Source organism: Myotis daubentonii, chromosome 11 (assembly GCF_963259705.1).
Source record: "Myotis daubentonii chromosome 11, mMyoDau2.1, whole genome shotgun sequence".
NCBI lineage: Eukaryota > Metazoa > Chordata > Mammalia > Chiroptera > Vespertilionidae > Myotis > Myotis daubentonii.
In genome coordinates, this window is record NC_081850.1 from 79,068,726 (window position 1) to 79,090,644 (window position 21,919).

General features: G+C 50.5%; 1 protein-coding gene across 3 annotated transcripts in view; it reads right to left on the reverse strand.

The window, feature by feature from the left end:
• RAPGEF1 (Rap guanine nucleotide exchange factor 1) overlaps positions 1-21,499 on the reverse strand; it is a 111,090-nt gene extending 89,591 nt beyond the window's left edge. Inside the window, exon 1 of one of the 3 annotated variants that reach the window (XM_059658360.1) lies at positions 21,153-21,499. In XM_059658360.1, coding sequence (XP_059514343.1) covers positions 21,153-21,177 — 25 coding nt within the window. In that variant the 5' untranslated portion in view covers positions 21,178-21,499. Of the gene's footprint in view, positions 1-2,450; positions 2,582-21,152 lie in introns of those variants that run through there. The other 2 variants (XM_059658362.1, XM_059658361.1) reach the window with 2 other exon arrangements.
• Between the last annotated feature and the right edge of the window lie 420 nt (positions 21,500-21,919).

Sequence of the window (21,919 nt, forward strand, 5' to 3'; positions counted from 1 at the left end):
AGCTCACACCCAACTGTGTACAAACATGCAAATCATTAACATTTCCATTTAACAGGCTGGTATGGCCCAGAGCTGCTGGGATTTCTGAAGGAGATAACAATTCAATTTACAATTACTGCTGCATTTTTAATTCCCAAGGAAACTTCTCTGCCCAAAGCCAAAATGACCACCGTAAGCAACCTTCAAATTATTTCTGAAAAAGAAAGAAAAAAGAGAGAGAGAGATTGAGAGAGTGTGTCTTCTGAGGCGTCTGGGTCAATGAGTCATAAGGCCACTGAACAGAAGTCGGGGCAGCCTGGGCCGTCCCAGCTTCCCGGAGCAAATGCACATGAGGACGTGCTCAGTTTACCGTTCACTTGCCCCTAAAGCAGGCTGACACCATGCTGAGGCCCTGGGGCCATCAGCCCGCTGAGATTCACAACCTCAGGAGCGTAGACTGAGGAAAATGTACTCAGGGTCAGGGTCAGGGTCAGGGTGGTGCCTAGGATTAATTAAATCTGGTTTCCAAATACTGCTTTAAAATCAAATTTCTAAAACATAAACAACCCTTAGAGACGACAAACAGATAAACTTTGCAGGACACACCCGTTACCGTGGGTCCCTGGCAGGGCTGGATGGACTTTGGCTGGGAGACAAAGTGCTGTCCCAGAGTCTGACAGGCACAAACAAACCCGGCACTGGCAGAGGCGTGCTCCTGGCATCGGGACCACGAAGACTTAGAAATCAGGGGCAACGAGCTGCTCTTCTTCCCCTATGGAGCCTGAAATCTCTACTATCAACAGCAGCCCCACAACTGCTCTCATTAAAATTACTGAATGAAACTAAACATCATAACAACAAAAACCATAAAGCTTTCTTTAATTTTGTCTGTAAATCCATCTGCTGCAATGGAAATTTTAAGATGTTTTAACTTCTAGACATTTTTCTAAGGAAAACCAGAGGTAATCTGAAACTAAGTAAACATATTAAACTCCAGCTACAAAGTGGTGCTTTGGCGCTATGGGATCAATGCCAATGCCGTTCTTGCAGCCAGAGCCACCAGCCCACGTGGTGCTGATGAAGCGTGCTGCACTCGACCACCTCAGTGACTAAGACCCATTCTCCTGAAGGGTGCTGCTGGCTGTCCTAGTAAGCAAATGGTTTTTGTTTTTTGTTTTAAAGTAAAATGCATTTAAAAATATATAACAAACTTCATAGATCCATTAACATGGATTCTAACACTTGCTTAACTTATCCTATTTTGCTTATCTGTAAGTATGTGTGTATGTATGTATGCATTCACTGACCTGAATCATTCTAGAATAAAATTATAGACAGCATAACCCTTTACTCCTAAATACTTCAGCATGACTATCCAAAAAAGAACATTCTCCTACATGACTCATTACAATTATTATGTATCAAAAAATTAGCAATGGTTCCAAACATCATCTACTACCCAGTATATATTCTAAGTTCCTGAACGCCCCCTAATGTGTTATCACTGTTCTAGCCGAACAAGGACCTGATCAAAGACCACTAAAAATACCTCTGTCAACATATCTGGATGGACAAAGAATGGCCGATGGAAAGTCATGAAACTTCACAATCTATTAGCCTCCCATCTACTTTTCCCTTAAAAACAATTATCCATACTTTGATCTCAGAAGACTACTGTTCACAAACCCAGCATTTTCTTCAGTTTATTTTCCCTACATCAGCACACATCCACACAGTAGCAAGCAAACTGTCTTGTTGCAGGTCAAGTGCTAGCTCTGGGTTTTTTGGATTTTTGTGTGTCAAGTGGAGGTAAAAGAGCCAGGGCTTGAAGTCCCGAGGGAACCATTCTGACAGTTTGACATGCCTACCAGGTCTGCCCACTGCTGCTGGTCTGCTGGATTGACAAGTGCAAGTGGGCAGCGTGTGCACTGGGAGATGGAGCTGCCCTGGGACACGCTGCATGGCCCGCGGCTCCAGGAGCACCCAGCGTTGCCCTGTGCCTCGCTGGCTCCCTCCACCTCAAAGCTGACACTACCACAGCCCTTAGAGACAAAGGGTAGGTGTTACTAGATGCTGCTGACCCACATCATGGGTGGCCAGGCTGGATAAATGAGATTCCTTCACAGAAGGTACTCTGAATCCTAAGAAGAAAGGATCTATATATTTAAAAGCTATTATTAACATTCTCTACAGCAAGCTCACAAAAGATTCAAACTCCTGGATATAAAAATATTTACATGGAATATTTTTTTGAATCTAAACATTTTAACCAACAGACAGGTGCTACACTGTGCCATGTGATCATATTGAGATATGAGCCATTTTATTCCTTAGAAATAGCTGTTAATTTTCTTTAACCTATGCTGAACTGAAGGTACTTCCCCAGGCAGTTCAGCTCTGATTTTGGGTCCAAGTATTCCTACCAAAGGCTGCCACCTTCCTTCCTCCTGGAGACGGAGCCCAGTTCTTACCTTGTTTCCAGGGACACAGATGGCTTTGGGGCAGGGACTTCTGTTTCTCAACAGCATTGCCCATTCTAAAGCCGGATCACAGAGCCCTTCAAGCCCAGATGTCTTTGCTGAACACCCCGTAGCACCAAGTCAGCAGCTGAAAGCGGACTGATTCATCTCTGGGACATCTCGACCCTTACAAGAAAAACTTGAATTTTACTCTGAAAGGTCTTTGCTTCCTGCCTTTCCAACTCCCTCTACTTCCAGGGAGGAAATCAGAAGAAAAGGCGTGTTGTCACCTATCGGTGGGTCTCAGTAATGGTCTATATTAAGCTCTTTCTTTGGCCTTCCTTTGACACTATTACTCATGGGCACCGCAGCAGCCTCAGAGAATGAACTGTATTTCCAAACACTTTCAATACTGCTTTTCTTGAGTGGGGCATCAGGCGATCAAAAAGATAAAAGTTAAAAATGGACCAATTCTGGGAGTGCCAGGGGGAAACACTGTCACACAGGGCCTAAGGTCCCGCCTTCTGTTTAAGGTTCTCACCTCAGGCCAGTGTGCATCACAAGAGAGTTCGTCAGAGAAGGCAAACTGATTCATTAGTCCTGTTTCCAAGGAAAACAAACAAACACCAAAATGCAAGCTACACCCGTTTCCAAAGAAGAAAAGACCACAGAGGACAAACTCAGCGAAGAGTTTGTAATCTCAAGCTCTAATCTTCCACTCCAGTTTGGACATAATTTTTCTGGAGGAAGTATTGCACCTTTATATTTTGAACAGGTTTCTTGGGACAAAAGAAGGGCATAAAATCATATCCTTTCTTGGTTAAAAAAAAAAAAAAAGACAACATCAAGGTAGATGGAGAGATTTCATTGATTTCAATCTCAAAGTTTATGGTCAGAAAAGTTCTTAAAGAATGACCTGAAGAGAAAAAGAAAAAAAGAAAAAAGAAAAAAAGAATGCCCTGGAGCACACAGCAGGTAAGCCCAGAGGCCAGCCACCTGGTTCAAATCCCAGCTCTGCCACTGGTTTTACCAACTGAGCATAGCAGTCTCAGTTTCTTCATCTGTTAAATGGGCTTAATTCCAGTCTCGCCTCCTCAGCTGTAATAAGGATCAAACAAAAGAAAACGTGTATGAAGTGCTTAGCATGCTGCCTGACACTGAGGAATCCTTTGGTAAATATGTATCGTCAACATTTTTATAATCTTAGACTGTGAAACTATATTAGCTCAGATGGCAGACTTCTGGCTTCAATCACTTTAGCTACCAGCAAACAATCAAAGGGAATTTCATTCTGTTGGGGTTGGTGGTATAATATGGGAGCTAGAAGAGTAAAACTTAAGGACAGTTATTTCCCCAAAGACCCACAGGACCCAGAGACTGGGCGTAAGAGGCACCGAACAGGCTCGGGACACGTGTGACACGCATGCCTGTGCCCGGTGTGCTGTCACAGCTCCTGGGTGCCCTGGCAATCCCGGCAGGAGCCCGGCTGGGCCCAGGGAGAGAGAACTCATCCTGACAGCATGAACATGAATGAAGCCCAATCCGAACCCCTGCGTGCACTTCAGGCCTCATCTTCTGATCTACAATCCAGAAACCACGTTTCAAGACCACAGCCTCTGATTCCGAACTTGGAAAAGCAAGTAGCAGTACAGGCCTATTCCACTCCCGCAGTGATGGGGCGGGAGAGAGCAGCACGTGAGGACCACTGCCAGCTGCCCATCCCTCACACTGCACCGCCCAGCTCTCCTCCAATCAAACTGCAAACACCAACCAGAAAAGATCACGGGCCTGAAGTCCCACCACACCAGAGGGGCCACTGAAACACAACAGCTGGTAAAACACCCAATTTCTACTCAGGCCCACCCCCACCCCCACCAATAATCACCCACCCTTTCCATACACTGGAAGAAATGTCCGTTTCCTTCTAAATACCATAACAATCTTCCTTAGGCAAGTGTTCAACCCGGTATGACAGCTGACCCCATTTCTTCCACGAGACATGAAGTTCAATACATTTGCAAAAGCACAACAGATCAAAAAGGCTCTCCTTAGAAACCTGCATCTTAGTGTCTCCTTTCACCTAAAGAAAGTTTTAATTACAAACATTTGGTAAACAACTTACCAAATGCTCTGCACACATGCCACCCAGCACTAGCAGAATAACTGCACATAGTAGGTGCTTAATAACTGTTGAACAAACAGATGGGTGGATTAAGGGATAAACAAATGAACCCATGAGAATTCTCCTCTCTCTCTCTCTCTCTCTCTCTCTCTCTCTCTCTCTCTCTCTCTCTCTCTCTCACACACACACTGACTGCCCCCACCCCCAAGAATGTGTTAACCAGAATTTCTAATTCATAAAGAAGCTCTCCTTCCTGCAAGAGCCAGGAGTGGGGGCCTGTTTCCTCCACAGTCCTGCCCCTCAGTGCAGGCTGCTTCCCGCCTTGGGGTTTCGTCCCTGTCCCTTTACTTCCCTATCAGTCTGTAAAGCCCTTGAAGTCAGCACAGTGTTTGGGCCAGTTCTCACGTGCCTGTGCACACCTAGGACAACAGTCACAGCTGGGGAGCTGGGCTCCAGCCTGGTTCTGCCCTTCCTTAGCTGGGGGCTGTCACATTCTTAACCGTTGCCCTGAAAAAATGCATCCCAAGTCCCAAACAACGGATTTACTAATGAACCTTCCAAACAAACTAGACATTTTCTTAAGAGAACAGTTTGAAAAGAAGAGCCTCCGGTTCAATGGCTCCTCAGGTGATCATGGCCTGTCCTTCCCAGCTTGGTTGGGAAAGTGTCTGTTAGAGTCATCGCCAAAGGTGACTATATTCACAACCCAAAACGGGCAAGGGACCCATCGCAGTGCACACCTCCGGGAGACAACCGGGGCCTCTCACGGGTAAGAAGAGTGAAAGGAAACGCGCCCAGAAGTGAGCGCTCACTGGGTGGCCAGTCTGATGTTTCCATGCCTCGCACACATGGCTGGATGCTGTGGGTGCACGCGCTGCTTGTGGTCAGATGGCACTTCACCACGTTGGCCAAGTCACTCCCAGAGGCATGACCGTCACAAGCCAAGTCACTAACTCCAACAAGCCCCTCCCACACCTTACAGATGGGGACGGAGGGTGGGTGGGGTGGAGGGTGCATCAAGCCTACATACTTGGCCAGATCCAGCCCCAGAATTTTTCTCCTTTGCTAGGAAACCTGCTATCCACTTCCTCATGGCCACAGGCGGTAGAGCAGTGGGCAGGTGCTGGTTGTGGAGGACAGCTGGCCTGTCTGAATCTCCGTGGGGGCACTTCACAGCTGGGCGACTCTGGGATAGAACTTACCTCTCCGGACCTGACTTTTTCCCCCGTGTAAATGTGTACCACTGTGCCACCTACTTCATAAAGTGGTTCAGAGATTAAAGATGATGTTTAACACTTGCTCACATTCAGCAGATACTCTTAAAGAATAGCTACTGTTGTGGTTTATATTATTTTATTGTATATAAACATCCAGCTTTTGATACAATACATTAAAGAAAAATCTTCACCCTCACAAGGGATCCTTTTTCCACATCACAGTAAGACCCACTGCAACATTCTGGTAACTAGCTCATTCCCTTAGTGCAAATAAAATAAAATTTCACTTACCAACCTTTGTCCCATGGTAATACTATTTTGATTGTGGAAAGTGACATAAACCAGGGAGGTAATGTTGTGGCTACTGCGGTTTGAAACGTTTCAGAGAGCTCTACCCTTGGCACAAGGTACTAGGGCAGTGGTCCTCAACCCTCTGGCCCTTTAAATACAGTTCCTCATGTTGTGACCCAACCATACAATTATTTGCGTTGCTACTTCATAACTGTCATGTTGCTACTGTGATGAATCGTCATGTAAATATCTGATATGCAGGATGGTCTGAGGCGACCCCTGTGAAAGGGTCGTTCGACCGCCAAAGGGCTCGCGACCCACAGGTTGAGAACCGCTGTACTAGGGGGTTCAGAAGACAGCTAAACCAGGGAGTCCTGCAAGGCGCTCACTTCTTGAGGGAGATTAAGGCACAGAAATGATGGCTCAGAGGGAAAGGCCAGCGATCGCTGTGTGTGCACATCTACCCCAGAGGCGACGAGACAGGGGCCCTCCGCCCCCAGTGGCTGACACAGGCTTTGTGCATGGAATTTGTCTGCTGGGAGGAAAGTCTGATGCTGGTCACTTCCCCTCCAGAGAAAAATACAACAATACGAGGAAGCGCCAAGCACTGTGGGAATGTTCCAAGTGGGAGTTCCAGCTCAGTCCAGAACATAAACAAAAGGGAACCATCAGCCTGGAGGTCAGGCCCGCAGGGCAATGAGGCAGAAAGTCTGGTAGCCAATCTTCTGAGGCCAAAAGACCCTACTTTGAAGTGACTTCCTGCCCAGCCCTGGAGGAAATCATCGAAGGCAAAGGCCCAGCTCTCGAAGTGTGTCACAGGAAGCAGAGTTTGGATTCTCTGCGCCATACTCATAGCCACAGACCATCTCAGAATGTCAGGGCGCAGGGAGAGTCAGATAACATGCACAAAGAATCACTTAGTTTCCACTGCGATCAGTGCTGAGAAGTTCCGGGTAGGGAACACATGGAGCAGGGTGACCTAATCTAATCTGGGAGGTCAGGGAAGGCCGAGGCTGAAGGATGAGCATGAGGTGACCAAGCAAAGAGGTGAAGAGCATTCTAGGCAGGAGCAACATGTGCAAAGGCCCTGTTAGTTGTCAGTATGTGAATGGCAGAAGGTCAGATGGGGTAGGGCCTTTCCACCACATTTGATTAAAGTCTCAAAAATTTCCAAAAAGCTAAGAACTACAGAGCTAGTCCAACCCTCCCATTCTGAAATGAGGAAACTGAGGCCCAGAGAGGGAAAGACATTTCCCCAAGCTTTCACAAATGGCCAGGGAACCCAAATCACTGACTCCCAGGCTGGTGTTTTTCCAGTTAACCAGCTGCCTTCTTTCCGGCAGGGGTGTGTCAACAACAACAAAGTGCTAATCCTCACTGAATATTGATACTGTATCCCAAACAAGGCTGCTTTGTTTCTCTGTCCAGGCAGGACTAGAATGACACTCTACAGAAATGAACTGTAAAGTCGGCCAGGCCATCTTTCTTGGGATCCAACCTAACCTGCAAATTGCAAGGGGTTAGAACTCACCCCCCACCTCCAATTCCATAGCACCCCCACAAGAAAGGCAGTCACAGCAGTCAGGGCTGGCCAAGAACTAAATCCCGCCTGCAGGCCATGAAAGGGAGAAAGCCCACGCCAATTTTGTCAATTCCACCTGGAATTGAGAGAAAAACTTTTTAAAAGTGAAAAATAGTAATTTCCTTCTCTGCCCACAGGGAGAATGGGACCAAACCCCAGTTCTGCTGACCCTCCTGCGGACTCGAGGGGCTTGGCCTTGGGCGTGTTCCTGCATTAGTTCTCTCACGGTAGACCAAGCCCCTCACCAGCACAAACTCGTGGAACTCAGTGGTTCCTCCCCCAGTGTATCCTTATCCAAACTAGGGCACCTATGAGTGACAGGAGGGTGCTATTAATAACTGTGCCAGGACAGCAGGTGAAGCCAGGATGTGCGACCATCACCCCATCTGTCACAGTCTACACGAGCACAGTGATCCTCAGGTAATGGCCCTCTGCTGCCCGACATCTCGCTGTGAGGCCAGGACAGAGCTACATTTATAAGCCAAACTCCAGAGACAGACTCATCAATCACAGGCCCAGTCTCACCCGAAGGGAGAGCTCAGGCCAGTCTCAGTGAGCGCCTTGAGAGCAGAAGCACTGGCTTATCCACCCCATGATCCCAGCACCTGCTGCCAGGAGCTGTAGACAGTAGGTGCTCAAGAAACAAGCTGAAAGAATGAACCAATGTTTCATATTGAATTCCCTGATTCTAAGAATTCCCTCTTCAGTTCAACTTCTGAAATCAGTGCATTGTTTCACAGTCTATCTTGCTAATGTATTTTATTTTTCTTCGTTTCCTGGGAAGTACTATGTGTTGGTGCTGTGGTATCAAAAACACACAGTAACTGCCTTTCATCCAAGATTCATACAGAAACGGGTTAATGGTACTCCTGGGACCAGAGAGCCCATCATGGCAATCACGACCAGGCAGGCTCTGTGACCTTGGAGAAGACTTGAGTTTGCTTCTGGATCTTGATTCAGAGCTCAACCTCTCTCTTCCCCTCCTCCAAGTCAGTGACACTGTCTCATGCCTGTGGCCAATAGCCTGGAGCCCCGCCAAACAGAGCTGGAGTAAATGCCATCTGCGCTGTTAACCCAGAGGACGTGCCGCCAGGGGATCCAGGCAGAGCCTCACATGGAAGCCACCAGGAGTCCCAGTGTCTGTGAATAGCTGACATGCAGTAAGCACTCCTCCGTGCCAGGCTACCCCCGCCCCAGGCTCTTGGGCTCTTTAGGCCCCTGTCCTTCATCAGCCCCTCTTGGCACCAACCTATTTAGACAGATACAGGACAGGAACCAAGGTTGCCAGAGGGCAGCTCTGGACGGTAGCCTGTGAGGGTCCACGAAGGAGCTCAGCACAGCTGAGCAGCTCAGGTCCAACGGGACGGGATCCACAGTTGGTGGCCCGGGGTCCACCCTGGCTCCAAAGCTTCCTGCCCAGCAGCCAGCACCTCATCATCGCACAGGGCCCCTCCAGGGACACGTGGAATGGCACGGGTCACTGCGCTCAAGAGGCGCAGAGCGCGCTGCCCGCCAGGTGTTTACAGTTCGCCTGCGGTCCCCGCCCAGGTGGAATGCACTGGACCAGGGCATGTGTACCAGAAGCATTGGTCCCAGTAACACAGTTGTCATATGTCATCATGTTTTTAAGGTTCTAATATAATTTATTGTATTAAGATTCTTCAGATTAAATAATGATGATGTAAAGACTGAAAAATATTTGTCGTCCATGGTAATTTTTTACAAATTGTGGTAAATATACATAACATAAAATTTACATTCTTAACCATTTTTAAGAGTGTGCTCTTAATAAGTGCATCTCAGAATAAGTACGTTCATACTGTTGTGTTACTATCAAGAACTCTTTTTGTCTTGCAAAAGTGAACTTGAACATTAATTAGGTGTTAAACATGAACTCCCCATTCTCCCTTCCCTCAGCCCCTGGCAACCACCACTGCACTTACTAGTATTTTCTGTCTCTCTGATTCTGATTACTCTTAGGTATCTACTCACACCAGTGGACTTGTACAGTATTTTCCTTTTGTGACTGGCATAATGTCCTCTGGGCTCATTCATGTTGAAGCAGGTGTCAGAATGTCCTTTTTTTTTAAGGGTGTATACTAGTGCATTCCGTGAATCAACCACATTTTTTTACCCACCATCCATCAATGGACACCTGGGCTGCTTGCACCTTTTGGTTGTGAATAATGCTATGAACATGAATGGACAAATATCTTTTTGAGTCCTGGCTTTCATTTCTTGTGGGTGTATGCTCAGAACTGCTGGATCATATGGTAGTTCTATTTTTCATTTTTGTGAGGAACCGCCGTACTGTTTTCCACAGCGGCCGTACCATTTTACATTTCACCAGTGCACAAGGGTTCCAGTTTCTACACATCCTTGCCAACCCTTGTTATTTTTTGTTCTTTTGAAAGTAGCCATCCTAATGGGTGCGAGGTGAAATCTCACTGTGGTTTTGATTTGCACGTCCCTAATGATCAGTGATGTTGAGCATCTTTTCATGTGTTTGTTGGTCATTCGCATATCTTCTATGGAGATGTCTACTCAAGTTTTTAAATTGGTTTGATTTTTGTTGGTCAACTGCCATCTTATCTATTTCCAGGAAACAGAGCAAGTTAACCAAAGTCAAATTCCATGCAGATAAACAGTGATTATGTCCATGCAATGGAATACTACTCAGCTATAAAAAGGAAACTTCCAATAAAAAACAACAACACAATAACTTTGTGAGTCTCAAAGGCAGTGTTGCTGAGTAACAGAAGCACATTTCAAAAGCTGATACCATATTATATTCTGGAAAAGGCAACACTACAGGAATGGAAAACAGATCGATGATTGCCAGGAGCCAGGGGTGAGGAAGAGCGTGACTGCAAAGGGGCAGCAAGCATTCCCCGCCCTGGGTGACAGGATTGATCTCGGTCCTCGTTGTGCTAGTAGCTTCACAAAACTACAAGTGAGTGAAAGTTCAGAGAACTGTACATCTCCCAAAAGTTCCATTTTCCTGCACGTAAATTAAAAAGACTCTCTTGCAGAAGGGGAAAGGTTTCTCCTTCTGCCCACATAGACATTATCTAAGCAGCCTGCAAGCATCATCTCATGAAATCCTTACCAAACTCCGGGAATGTATAATTATTGACTAGTACCTGAATTCAGGTCTGAGTGAACCAGGAGAAATCAAATCCTGATGACTTCAGATGCCCAAGATTCCATTCAAGCTTTCCAAGACCTGGGGAGTTTGTTGTAAATTATTATCTACTTATATAAAAACCCTGGGTGTAACATCACGTTCAGAAGCTCAACCAACCGGAAGGAAGTCAGTCCTGCAGGGGTCATCTTAGAAACAGCCGTGCCCTCCCCCAGCTGTTTCCCCCAGAGGGTGAGGTTTCAGGCAGGAACCTGCCCTCGGAGCAGAGCTAGAAGTACTGAGTCCCGCCTTCAAACCAGACCCTGACAGTAGGGAGGAGGCAGCCCCATTCCTCACAGAATCTGCTGTGGATAGCTTGCTGTCAGTGGCCTGCCATCTAGGAACGCCATTCACCTGCACCCCAGACCCTGACAGGAGGGAGGAGGGAGCCCCATCCTCACGGAATCGACAGGTGGCCAGCCTACTGTCAGGGGCCTGCCAGCTAGGAATCCTATTCACCTGCATATCTGTATAACGTTTTAATACATTATATTAGAGGTCGTGGTGTTACTGTTTTACCCACAGCGTCTACAGGAATTGCTGTAAATTTACTTCTCAGTGGAAGCACCTTTCATTCCCAATATAAATTACCGATTCTATTAAATGAAACTTCCATTCTAGACTCAATATAAAGAGTGAAGTTGCTAAAACTATTAAAAAGGCCCAACTTCTCATTATTGATGAATGCGCCATGGCATCCAGTCATGCTATAAACGCCATAGACAGATTACTAAGAGAAATTATGAGTCTGAAATGTTGTATTTGGTGGGAAAGTTCTCCTTCTTGGAGGGAATTTTCGACAATGTCTCAGTATTGCACCGCATGCTATGCGATCGGCCATAGTACAAACGAGTTTAAAGTACTGCAATGTTTGGGGATGTTTCAGAAAGTTGTCTCTTACAACAAATATGAGATCAGAGGATTCTGCTTATAGTGCATGGTTACTAAAACTTGGAGATGGCACACTTGATAGCAGTTTTCATTTAGGAATGGATATTATTGAAATCCCTGGTGAAATGATTTGTAATGGATCTATTATTGAAGCTACCATTGGAAATAGTGTATCTATAGATAATATTAAAAATATATCTAAACGTGCAATTCTCTGTCCAAAAAATGAGCATGTTCAAAAATTAAATGAAGAAATTCTGGATATACTTGATGGAGATTTTCACACATATTTGAGTGATGATTCCATTGATTCCACAGATGATGCTGAAAAGAAAAATTTTCCCATCGAATTTATCAATAGTATTACTCCTTCGGGAATGTCATGTCATAAATTAAAATTGAAAGTGGGTGCAATCATCATGCTATTGAGAAATCTCAATAGTAAATGGGGTCTTTGTAATGGTACCAGATTTATTATCAAAAGATTACGACCTAACATTATCGAAGCTGAAGTATTAACAGGATCTGCAGAGGGAGAAGTTGTTCCGATTCTAAGAATTAATTTGTCCCCATCTGACACTGGCCTCCCATTTAAATTGATTCGATGACGGTTTCCCATGATGCCAGCATTTGTGATGACTATTAATAAATCATAAGGACAAACTCTAGACAGAGTAGGCATATTCCTACCTGAACCTGTTTTCGCACATGGTCAGTTAGTTATATGTTGCTTTCTCTCGAGTTTGAAGAGCATGTGACGTTACAGTTAAAGTTCTAAATACTTCATCACAAGGGAAATTAGTCAAGCACTCTGAAAGTGTTTTCACTCTTAATGTGGTGTACAGGGAGATATTAGAATAAGTTTAATCACTTTATCAGTCGTTGTTTGCATCACTGTTGTTTTTATATCATGTTTTTGTTGTTTTCATATCATGTTTTTGTTGTTTTTATATCATGCCTCTGTTGTTAAATCCTTTTGTTACTGTTTATTAATAAATGTATATATTATTTTCATATACATTTTACTAATTTCCTTTCATCTCTCACACTTCTATTATAGAGAAAGGGCAAATGGCAATATTAAAATATTTCCGCTAATTAATTCCCTTTTAATGTGCACGAATTTTGTGCACCGGGCTACTAGTGTATCATATAATAGCAGGAATTTAGAGTTTATAGAACCATGTTCACATGTAAATGAATCTTTCTCCCTGGGGGCAGAGTCCACAAGCTTCCATCAGATCCTAAGCAGGACTTGGGATTTTTAAAAAGCTCAGGAAGCAGTGTTGCAGTTCAAGGTCCAGGAAGGGACCAAGGCCTGCCCAGAAGACACTGGGCCTGCCACAGTGCCAGACACTCTGGCCAGTTCTCTTTCCATCACCTGAAGATGCCACAGTTCCAAGCATCCTCAGTGACAGTGATGTGCACGTGCCCCGGATGATTCAGACACATGATTTCCTCACTGGTACGCAGATTTCACCCTCCAAGCCAGGACCAGGGAACTCTGAGCTCACTGCAACACCGGCTGAATGTAGCCCAGGTCCCTGCCCAATCCCTTTTTTGCATTCTACAACCTTGCTCATTTAGGGTAATCATAGAGACAGCTCCTCATGAACAAACCAAGGACAGATCATGCAGGGAAGCATGCTTTCAATCTGCCTTTCCGATGAGCTCAGAGAATTAATATTTGTAAGGTGCTCTGGACAAGCTGGGGCAGAAGCACAGCGGAGTGTGGTCATGCTAATTCAGGGAGGTTCTGTTGCTCCAGGACCAAATGATTAGACAAAGTGAAGAGAGCTGACTGGGCTCGGCTCTGCAAACAGCTGTTCTGAACTGACTACAGGGACTAACTAGCAAGGAGATCACACTCGTTTGCTCTCACGGATCAGGAAAGCCCAGGCCAAGGAACACACGCAACGAAACTCAAGGATTTCTGAACGTACCTTGTTGTGAAAATTAATCGGGGGTGGGGGTGGGGGGTTGGGGGGGGGTGATAAAGGGTCTAAAATCAGGCCGCTTGCAGGGTTCAACGGAGTTGGTAAGTTCCTTGTCTGCGAGGACCTGTAACGGCCACAAAAGCATCGCACCTTCAGTGCTGAAGATGATGGTTTAGTTAACACTGCGGCACCGCTGCAAGGGGAAACGGAGGTGGTGTCTCTTGGGATGGAATAAAAATCCACCGGCCAGTGACCCCTCCTGTCCTTCCTCTCTTCTCATTCCACATCCACCCCTTTCTCCTCCCAAAGCTCAGGGGGACGGCGGGCTGGCTTTGAACAGCGTGGTTGGGAGCCCTGACTGTCAAGTTCACACCAATGGCATAAACTTTTGAAAGCTAGAAACGCCTGAACTCCACCCTTGTATCCGTAGCCTCGGAAAGTGCCCCCCGTGCCCCCACTAACTGCCTCCCAACCCCCCCACCCCCCCACAGACAGGCCAGTACTTCTATGCTTGAGAAGCAGGGCAGTGTTTCCCGATCACAAAACTTCATTTGCAGTAAAGTGAGTGTGTATGGCAGAAAGCCGAGGAGAGGAGGACAAAGACCACCTCAGACACGGTGGGGCGAGGGTTTAGCGCAGGGGTGGGCAAACTTTTTGACTCGAGGGCCACAATGGGTTCTTCAACTGGACCGGAGGGCCGGAACAAAAGCATGGATGGAGTGTTTGTGTGAACTAATATAAATTCAAAGTAAACATCATTACATAAAAGGGTACGGTCTTTTTTTCCAATAGTTTTATTCATTTCAAACGGGCCGGATCCGGCCCGCGGGCCGTAGTTTGCCCACGGCTGGTTTAGCGTGTGAAGCAGTCCCAGTGCTTTAGGAAGACGAGGTCCAGGCTGCAAGTCAGGACTCCGGTTCAGAGACCATCATCCATCTGCCCAACCACAGGCTGGGAGCGTGGGGACAAAGAGGGACTGTGACCAGCGGGGACCAGACCAGGTTCCTAATCCATTAGGGAAGGCTCTCCACTGCATCTTCGCTCACCAAGGATGAGGAACCGGCAAAAGAGACTCTCCTAAGCCCCTTGACAAAGAAGAAAGGGGGAGCCTGGGAACCCCGACAGCTACCTCTCCAGCGCCTCAAAGAGAGCTGATGGTGCAGGAGCTAATCCTAAATGACACCGAGGCCCCTGAAGAAAGCAACAAATGGAGACGGGGACTCCTCTCATGGTGCTTGGCCGGCGGCGGGCTGGGCAGAGCTGGCATGTGCCCTGGTTTGTAAATGAGGCCGATCACAGCTGCTGCAGGTGAGGGAGCAGTGCCTAGGGAGCTGGGTGCTGTGCCCCCCTCCCTCCCCCCAGAGCCAAGCGGTCTCTACCAGAGGCAGCTGCCGAGCCAGGGACGTCTGGGCTCAGTCTCTCAGCACGCCCTAGAGCTCTCTCCAGTGTTCTGGGAACTTGATGGTGGCCTCGCCTCAGAATGTATATGGGTAGCACAGAGACCCCAACTAACTGCATACCCCGACCGGAGTACTGGTGCTGCTAATTCACCCAGAAACATACGAACTGGCAATTCAAGACCCCGAAGCTCCCTTTAAAGACAATTGTGACAGTTGGAATCAGAAACGTGAGTTCATTCTATGGCAGGACTAACCAACTTCACTCATTCTTCCAAGGCGTTACTGAGCACCTACTTTGTGCCGTGGTGCAAACCCCATGGCGGACCAGACAGGCACCTCCCTCATGGAGCTGATGGTCTTACATGTAAGACTCTGTTGATTTTTAACTTGTAGAAAGGAAACTGGGGCTTTGGTTTCTGAATGAGCTAAACAACATTATTCTACCCAAAGTGTTTATCTGGGGCCTTCCCATGGACTGACTGCCTGCTGGGGGAAGAGAAGGCACAGAGTCCGAGAAGTCGTTGGGTAGAGGAGGCTGAGAGCATCCAGGAAGTGGGTTTTCACACTGTGCTCGCAGAGGACCCAGCAGGAGCCTCAGGGGCCCAGCTGAGCCCAGAGTGGCGCCCGTTACCCATCACCTAACGGCCTTCTGGTGTATGAAGAGGAGCTACTGCTTTAAAACATCGCACACACATGGGGAAGCACTCATTTTCGAGTTCCTCCTGCTTAAGGCGCTGATGGAGAAAATGAGACCAGAAAAGGGAAAGAACTGCTCAAGGTCACAATGCCGGTCTCAGGTTATTAGTCAGCTGGTCTCAAACAACTGACCAGAAACTAAAACAACGGATCCCCAGTAATTCACCGAGTGGGGTTTTGTTTGTTTTTTAATTATAAAGCAGCCTCTGGCCAGGTGGGTGGAGCGGAGGAACACCTGTCCCAGCAGCAGGGCGCCCAGCCGCAGGCTGTGTGGGTGCGGTAGCGGGAAGCGTTGCCAGGCCGCTACTCTTTCCAGTGCGTCATCTTATTATGGCGACCAGGACACATTCAGCTAGGCTGAGGTCAGAGCAGCCTGCGCTCAGGCACTCTCCAGTGCGGGCTAATTTGGGAAATGATTTTCTGCAAGCTCATGAATGACTCATCTTTATAGGCCTCCTATCAGGTCTGCTGGCTACAAGGAATTCCATTCAAACCACCTCTGCCAACAGAGGCTCAGGAGGCCAGGGGACATTTGGGGTTGCTGTGGTTGGTTTTAAAAAACATATTTAGCTAGTGTTCATGCTCTTCCTTACCTCCTTATAGTATTGCTAGTGTTATTAGTATTAGTAATACCACATGCAGGCTAAAGACCTCTCTGGGCCTTCCTTAATTTAACTAAGAATATTTGGGGGAGGAGGGGTCAGAAAGAAAGACACAGGAAGACGCATTAAGATAGAAAGCTGTGTCCTCAGCAACACGAAAGGCTCTAAGCGGTGCTCTGTAAAGGCAGAAACAGGCTAGGGCTGTGACCTGGGCAAGTCACCAAACTTCCCTGGCAAAATGGGGATAACCAGCCCGGCTTCAGCCCTCAGGATGCTGGGGAGATCGGGAATGAGGGCATCCATCAGTGCGCTCTGAAAGCCATAGGACACTGGAAATGCCCAAGACTGTTTGATCTCCCCCTGGACTGTGACAGGGGAGGCCAGGCGTCAGTGTTTGCCAGGGAGGAGGGGCTCAGGAACTGCTGCAACAGTGAGTGGACGACTCATTCGTGGACAATAGAGACCATTATAAACTTTTGAACAATAATAGATACAGAGGCAGAGCTGCCTCAAACAGATTGTCGAGCTGCAGCGGGAAGGCCGGGGAGGGTTGGGGGGCAGGAGGTAGGGGGGTAAGAGATCAACTAAAGGACTTGTATGCATGCATATAAGCTTAACCAATGGACATAAGACACTGGGTGATAGGGGAGGCTAGGGGACTGTCTAGGGCGGGGGGATAAAATGGATACATATGTAATATCCTTTGTAATACTTTAAGCAATAATAAAAAAAAAAAACAAAAAAAAAAAACAAAGAAAAAAAAAAAAAAAAAAAAAAAAACAGTGAGTGGACGAATGACACCGAGGGCCCTAACATGCCCCACTGTAGCCTGGATACTCTGACCACAGAGATTGCTAACGGTGGAGAAAAAGGAAGTGGAAGATTTGAGGAGTTAGAAATTGATCAGGGGGGTGGGAAGAGACGAACCAATGACCTCATATGCATATATGCATAGCCCATGGACACAGACAATAAGGTGGGGAAGGCCTGGGGTGGGGTGGGGGAGCCTGGGGTAGGAGGTGGGGGCAGGGTGGGAGAGGTCACTGGGGGAAAAAGAGAACATATGTAATACTCTCAACAATAAAGATTTTTTTTAATTAAATTAAATGTTTAGAAGTTGATCGAAATACAGTGACTGCTGATCCACAAGGACTCTTTCCTAGGCCAAAACAAAGGCAGCCCATGTGACAGTACATGTACTTTCTATCTATTCTGAGAAAATTCATAACAACAAGTTACTATGAATGCAGTTGGTGCAAATTTTTCTAAATTATAATAAAAGCATCCTCAGCCGTTTGAAAAACATGGCACTTGAGTCTGACACCGTATTAATCCTGTCCACAGGCGCGGGGGCCCGAGTGAGCCCTCCGCTTCACCTGCCCTGGCCCCGAGCCTGCCCAGCTGCCAGAGGTCCTAACAGCGAAACGTCTCCACACTGAGGTCTGCGGGGAACCCAGAGCCGGTCACAACATTCCCGTCGGTGACATTCCCGTCTCTGTGGCGGCTATCTTGTCAGCCCCAGGCAGAAGGGAGGGCCCAGGAGCAGGGGTGGAGAACTCCAAGCCTGAGGAGGTGCTGGATAACTGAGGCAGGAAGGGATGTGTGAGCAGCTGAGAGCATGGGTGAAAGGGAAGCAAGCCCCCTTCTCCGCCCCCATGGCAGTGCCAGCTAACGGCCTCATCCTCCACGGCTCACCTCCGTTCCTCAGAGGGGTATCCCTGACACCCTCCACCGGAAGGCTGATGTGACACCTCGTGACCTCCCAGCGCCTCTGCATTGTCTGCTGTGGTCCCACTGGATCCCTAGAGCCTCGTCCGGCACCTGACAGAGTAGCTCAACCAGGAAATCGAGGAATAAATCAATGAAGGAACGTGGCAAAGCTTTCAGTGCAGATGGAAAGCCAAGGAAAGGGGATGCAAACTCAAATGTCAATGGTCCAGGCGGGAAACGGGTGATGGCTGGCGGCAGGACAGGGCCACCCTTGGCTGCCGCAGAGGAACAGGGCTCAGAGCTACCAAAGAGTCTCAGTTTTCAAGAGAACCAGAAACCTGAGATTTCTGACCGACTTCCTGATTTTAAATATTGGCCATCAATTCTCTCTTTTCTCTTCAAGAACACGCAGATCAAACACAACACATCTGTGGATGGAATCCAGCCCACGGCCTGTCACCTCCACTCATGGGCAACAGCTGCTTCGCTACGGAACCGTGAGGGCATCAGCTCCTCGTGTTTGCTGGAAGCATGAGCAGCTGAGTCCCACCACCTCTGTGCCCACCCACAGCCACGTTCCCTTTCAGAACAAGTCCCTCTGGGTTCCTAAGGACCCACCCCCGCTCCTGGCCAGTTCTGCCCACAAGCGCACCCCGGAGCTCCCGAATCCAGCTCCCCTAACCCTTCTGGCTCCACTCTCCCCTCTACCTCCTCATTATCTGTGAAAGACACCAGAAAAGCCCCCTCCACCCCGCCGAACTGGACAGGCCGAGCCAGCAAAGCGACCCTCTGCCGCCCTCTGGAACCCAGGGTGTCCTCATCCCCCATGAGGCCCGGGGCAGACGACTGGGAACGGCCCGATCGGAGGCTTGCCTTCCTGTGACCCTATGCGATGGCAGGCCTCACAGGAGGGCAGAGGGCAATACGTATGCCCGGCGGGCGCCACCCACGCCAAGCACTGCTGAGTGACTAAATGGACTGAGGACCAGCAGGGCAGCCCCAAGACCTCCCCCGGAGGCTGAGGAGGCCGCTGCTCACCAAGGACGGTCCGGATGGAAGAATGGGCGCATCTCAGGGCCCTACAGATGGATAGCTTTCTCTTACACTCAAAACCCTGGGTTCCTTAACCCCTGAGAAGTGCAAGGCCTTCTCTAGTCAGGAGGAAGGGATTATGACCACGTGTGAGCAACACTTCTGTTGCTTCAAGTCAACAGACACGAGTAACAGTGACTGCTGGGCGTCAGGCTCCGTGACTAACCGGGCTGCTCACTTGCTAACGGGAGCCCTGCTGCACCCAAGGGCCTTTCCTTGGCACGAAACGCTCTGCTGGCAGCTCACCAGCAGGTCCGTGTAGAAATCCAACAGAAACTCAACTGGGAATCTCGTCGAAATGCAAGGGGACGTCCACGTCCAACGACCAGCAGACCCGAGAGGGTGCACCCTTGGCTGCAGGGCTGCTCCGAGCTCCCCTGACGGCTGTGAGTGAGGCACTTCCCGCTCTTGGCCCCTCACGGCAGCGCCTGGAGAGGGAGGTGCCCGAGAAGGCCCACGGGGAAACTATGCTGCCAGACACTGGCCTGAGGCCTCGGGTCCCCAGGTGATGAGAAGGCAAAGGGAAATGCACCCGTTAGGGGGGTGGGGGATCTGAGCTGCGGGAGCAGCTCTGGGACGACAGGTGCTTTTCATTTCCCTGTTACTTTCCCAGGATTTTCAGGTTTCTGACAATGGACATACCCCGAGTCAAAGCAAGTAAATTATCCAAGTTTCCCACCACGCGGAGGGCTCCTGAGAAATGCTTCACAGATGAACCCGATATTTCGGGATCAGCACAGGTGCAGGGCGGCAACTCATGGCCACTGGTCAAGGGCTCGAGAGCAAGGAGGGCGCCCAGGAAACAGCGCCTGGAACCGAGGGCCTGCGCCCGAGGAAGGCCTCTGGGCCGCTGGGCAGAGCCCAGGCCTCCATGCCCGGCGGCTGCTCTCTTGCTGGGTGGCCCGCAGGAGCTCACTGCGAGGCCCCGAGCCTGAAAACCGGGGACCACGCTCGCGCTCACAGAGAATCTGCAAGGGTTGACTAAGCAACACGTTTAAAATGCTTAGCACGGAGCCGGATATATAGAAAACCCTCAATAAAGGCTACAAAAAAAAAAATGCCCTTCCTGTGCTTAAACCACAGCCTTGCAAGTTGCACTGCCTTCTGGGTCCGCTCCCGGGCGCATCGCAGGAAAGTATCCCGGGGTACCCGGGGAGCACCAGCAACTCCCAAGTCCGTGCAACCTCCCCTCTGCAGCCCCGCGAACGCCTGCCTCCCGGGCTCGGCGGCCAGGCCACGCTCGGGGGGCGCCCCAGGTCAGCCACCCGGGCTGTCAGGACCAGCAGCCCCGCTCACACGGGAGCCCGGGGCTGCCCGCCCGCCTCGCCTCAGGCCCAAGGGCTCGCCCTGCAAGGTGTCGCTGGCTCGGGAGCCCCGAGCCTCACCGAATCCTTGGGGAGACCACTCCCGGTGCCGGCGAGCGCCAGGCGGGCGGGAGGCGGCTCTGAGCTCCGGGGGCACACAAAGGAGGAGGCTGGCGGCAGACATCACCTCCCCGCGCCCCGGCCGGCGCCCGCAGCCCTGCGTCCCCAGCGGCGCCGGGACCGGGACGCCTCGGCCGAGCCCCGAAACGCCAGGCGCCGCCGGCTGCGTCCTTTGAAGCCGCCGACGCAGACGCTTTTGGTTAAACGTAAACCCCGCTCGCGGGGAGTGACACATTGTCTAGGGCTCAGCCTCGCTCCGGCGGCGAGGCGGCCGCCCGGCGTGGCAGCCGCCGGGACACGCGGCCGGGCGCCCCTTCCCCGCCCCGGCTCCGAGCCGCGGTCTGCGAGCCCCGCGGAGGCCGAGCGGCCGGCCGGGCCCGAACCCCGGCCGCGGGGCCGCGTCCCCGAGCCGCCCGGCCCCCCGAGCCCGCGGCCGGCCGTGCGCCCTGGAGAGCGCGGGGCGCCGCCTGCGCGGCCTCGGAGGCGAGCGACGGCGGAGGCGCCCGAGCAGGCCCGGCGGCTCCCTCCCTCCGCCCGCCCGCCCGCCCCGGCCCCCCGCGCCTCACCTGCTTTCTCGATCCTGCCGGACATTTCCGGGCTGCGCCGGAGGCCGAGGCCGCCGCTCCTCGGGCCCGGCCGCGCCGCTGCGGGAAGCCCAGCCGGCGCGGCCGCCGCTCGCCTCGGCCCTGACTCGCCGCGCCTCACACCCGCGCCGGCATGGCGGGCTCCGCGGGCCGCGGCCTGTGCGCTCGGCTGGCGCGCTCCTGCCCGCCCCGGGCCGCCGCTCCCGCCGCCAGCCGCCGCTCCGCCTTCTCCGGTCCCGTCGCCGCCGCCGCCGCCGCTGCCGCTTCCCCAGGCCCGCCAGCCGGCGCAGCGCCGCGCCGCCGCCGCCCGCCGGGCCTCGGCCGCGGCCAGAGCGCCACCTGCCGGGCGGCCGCCGCGCCGCCGCGCGCCAGCGCCCCCCGCCGGCCCGGAGCCGCTCTGCGCCTCCCGCCCGGGACGCAGCGCCCCCTGCCGGCCTGGAGTCTCCACGCCAGTGCTGGGGCTAAACCCCACCCGCCCCCTGACCGCTTGGAGCGGCGGTTCTCAACCTGTGGGTCGCGACCCCTTTGGCGGCCGAACGACCCTTTCACAGGGGTCGCCGAAGACCATCCTGCATGTCAGATATTTCCATGACGATTCATCACAGTAGCAACATGACAGTGATGAAGTAGCAACGCAAATAATTGTATGGTTGGGTCACCACATGAGGAACTGTATTTAAAGGGCCAGAAGGTTGAGAACCACTGGCTTGGCGCCTTCAGCCAGGACCTGGGGTGGACACCCACCCGGG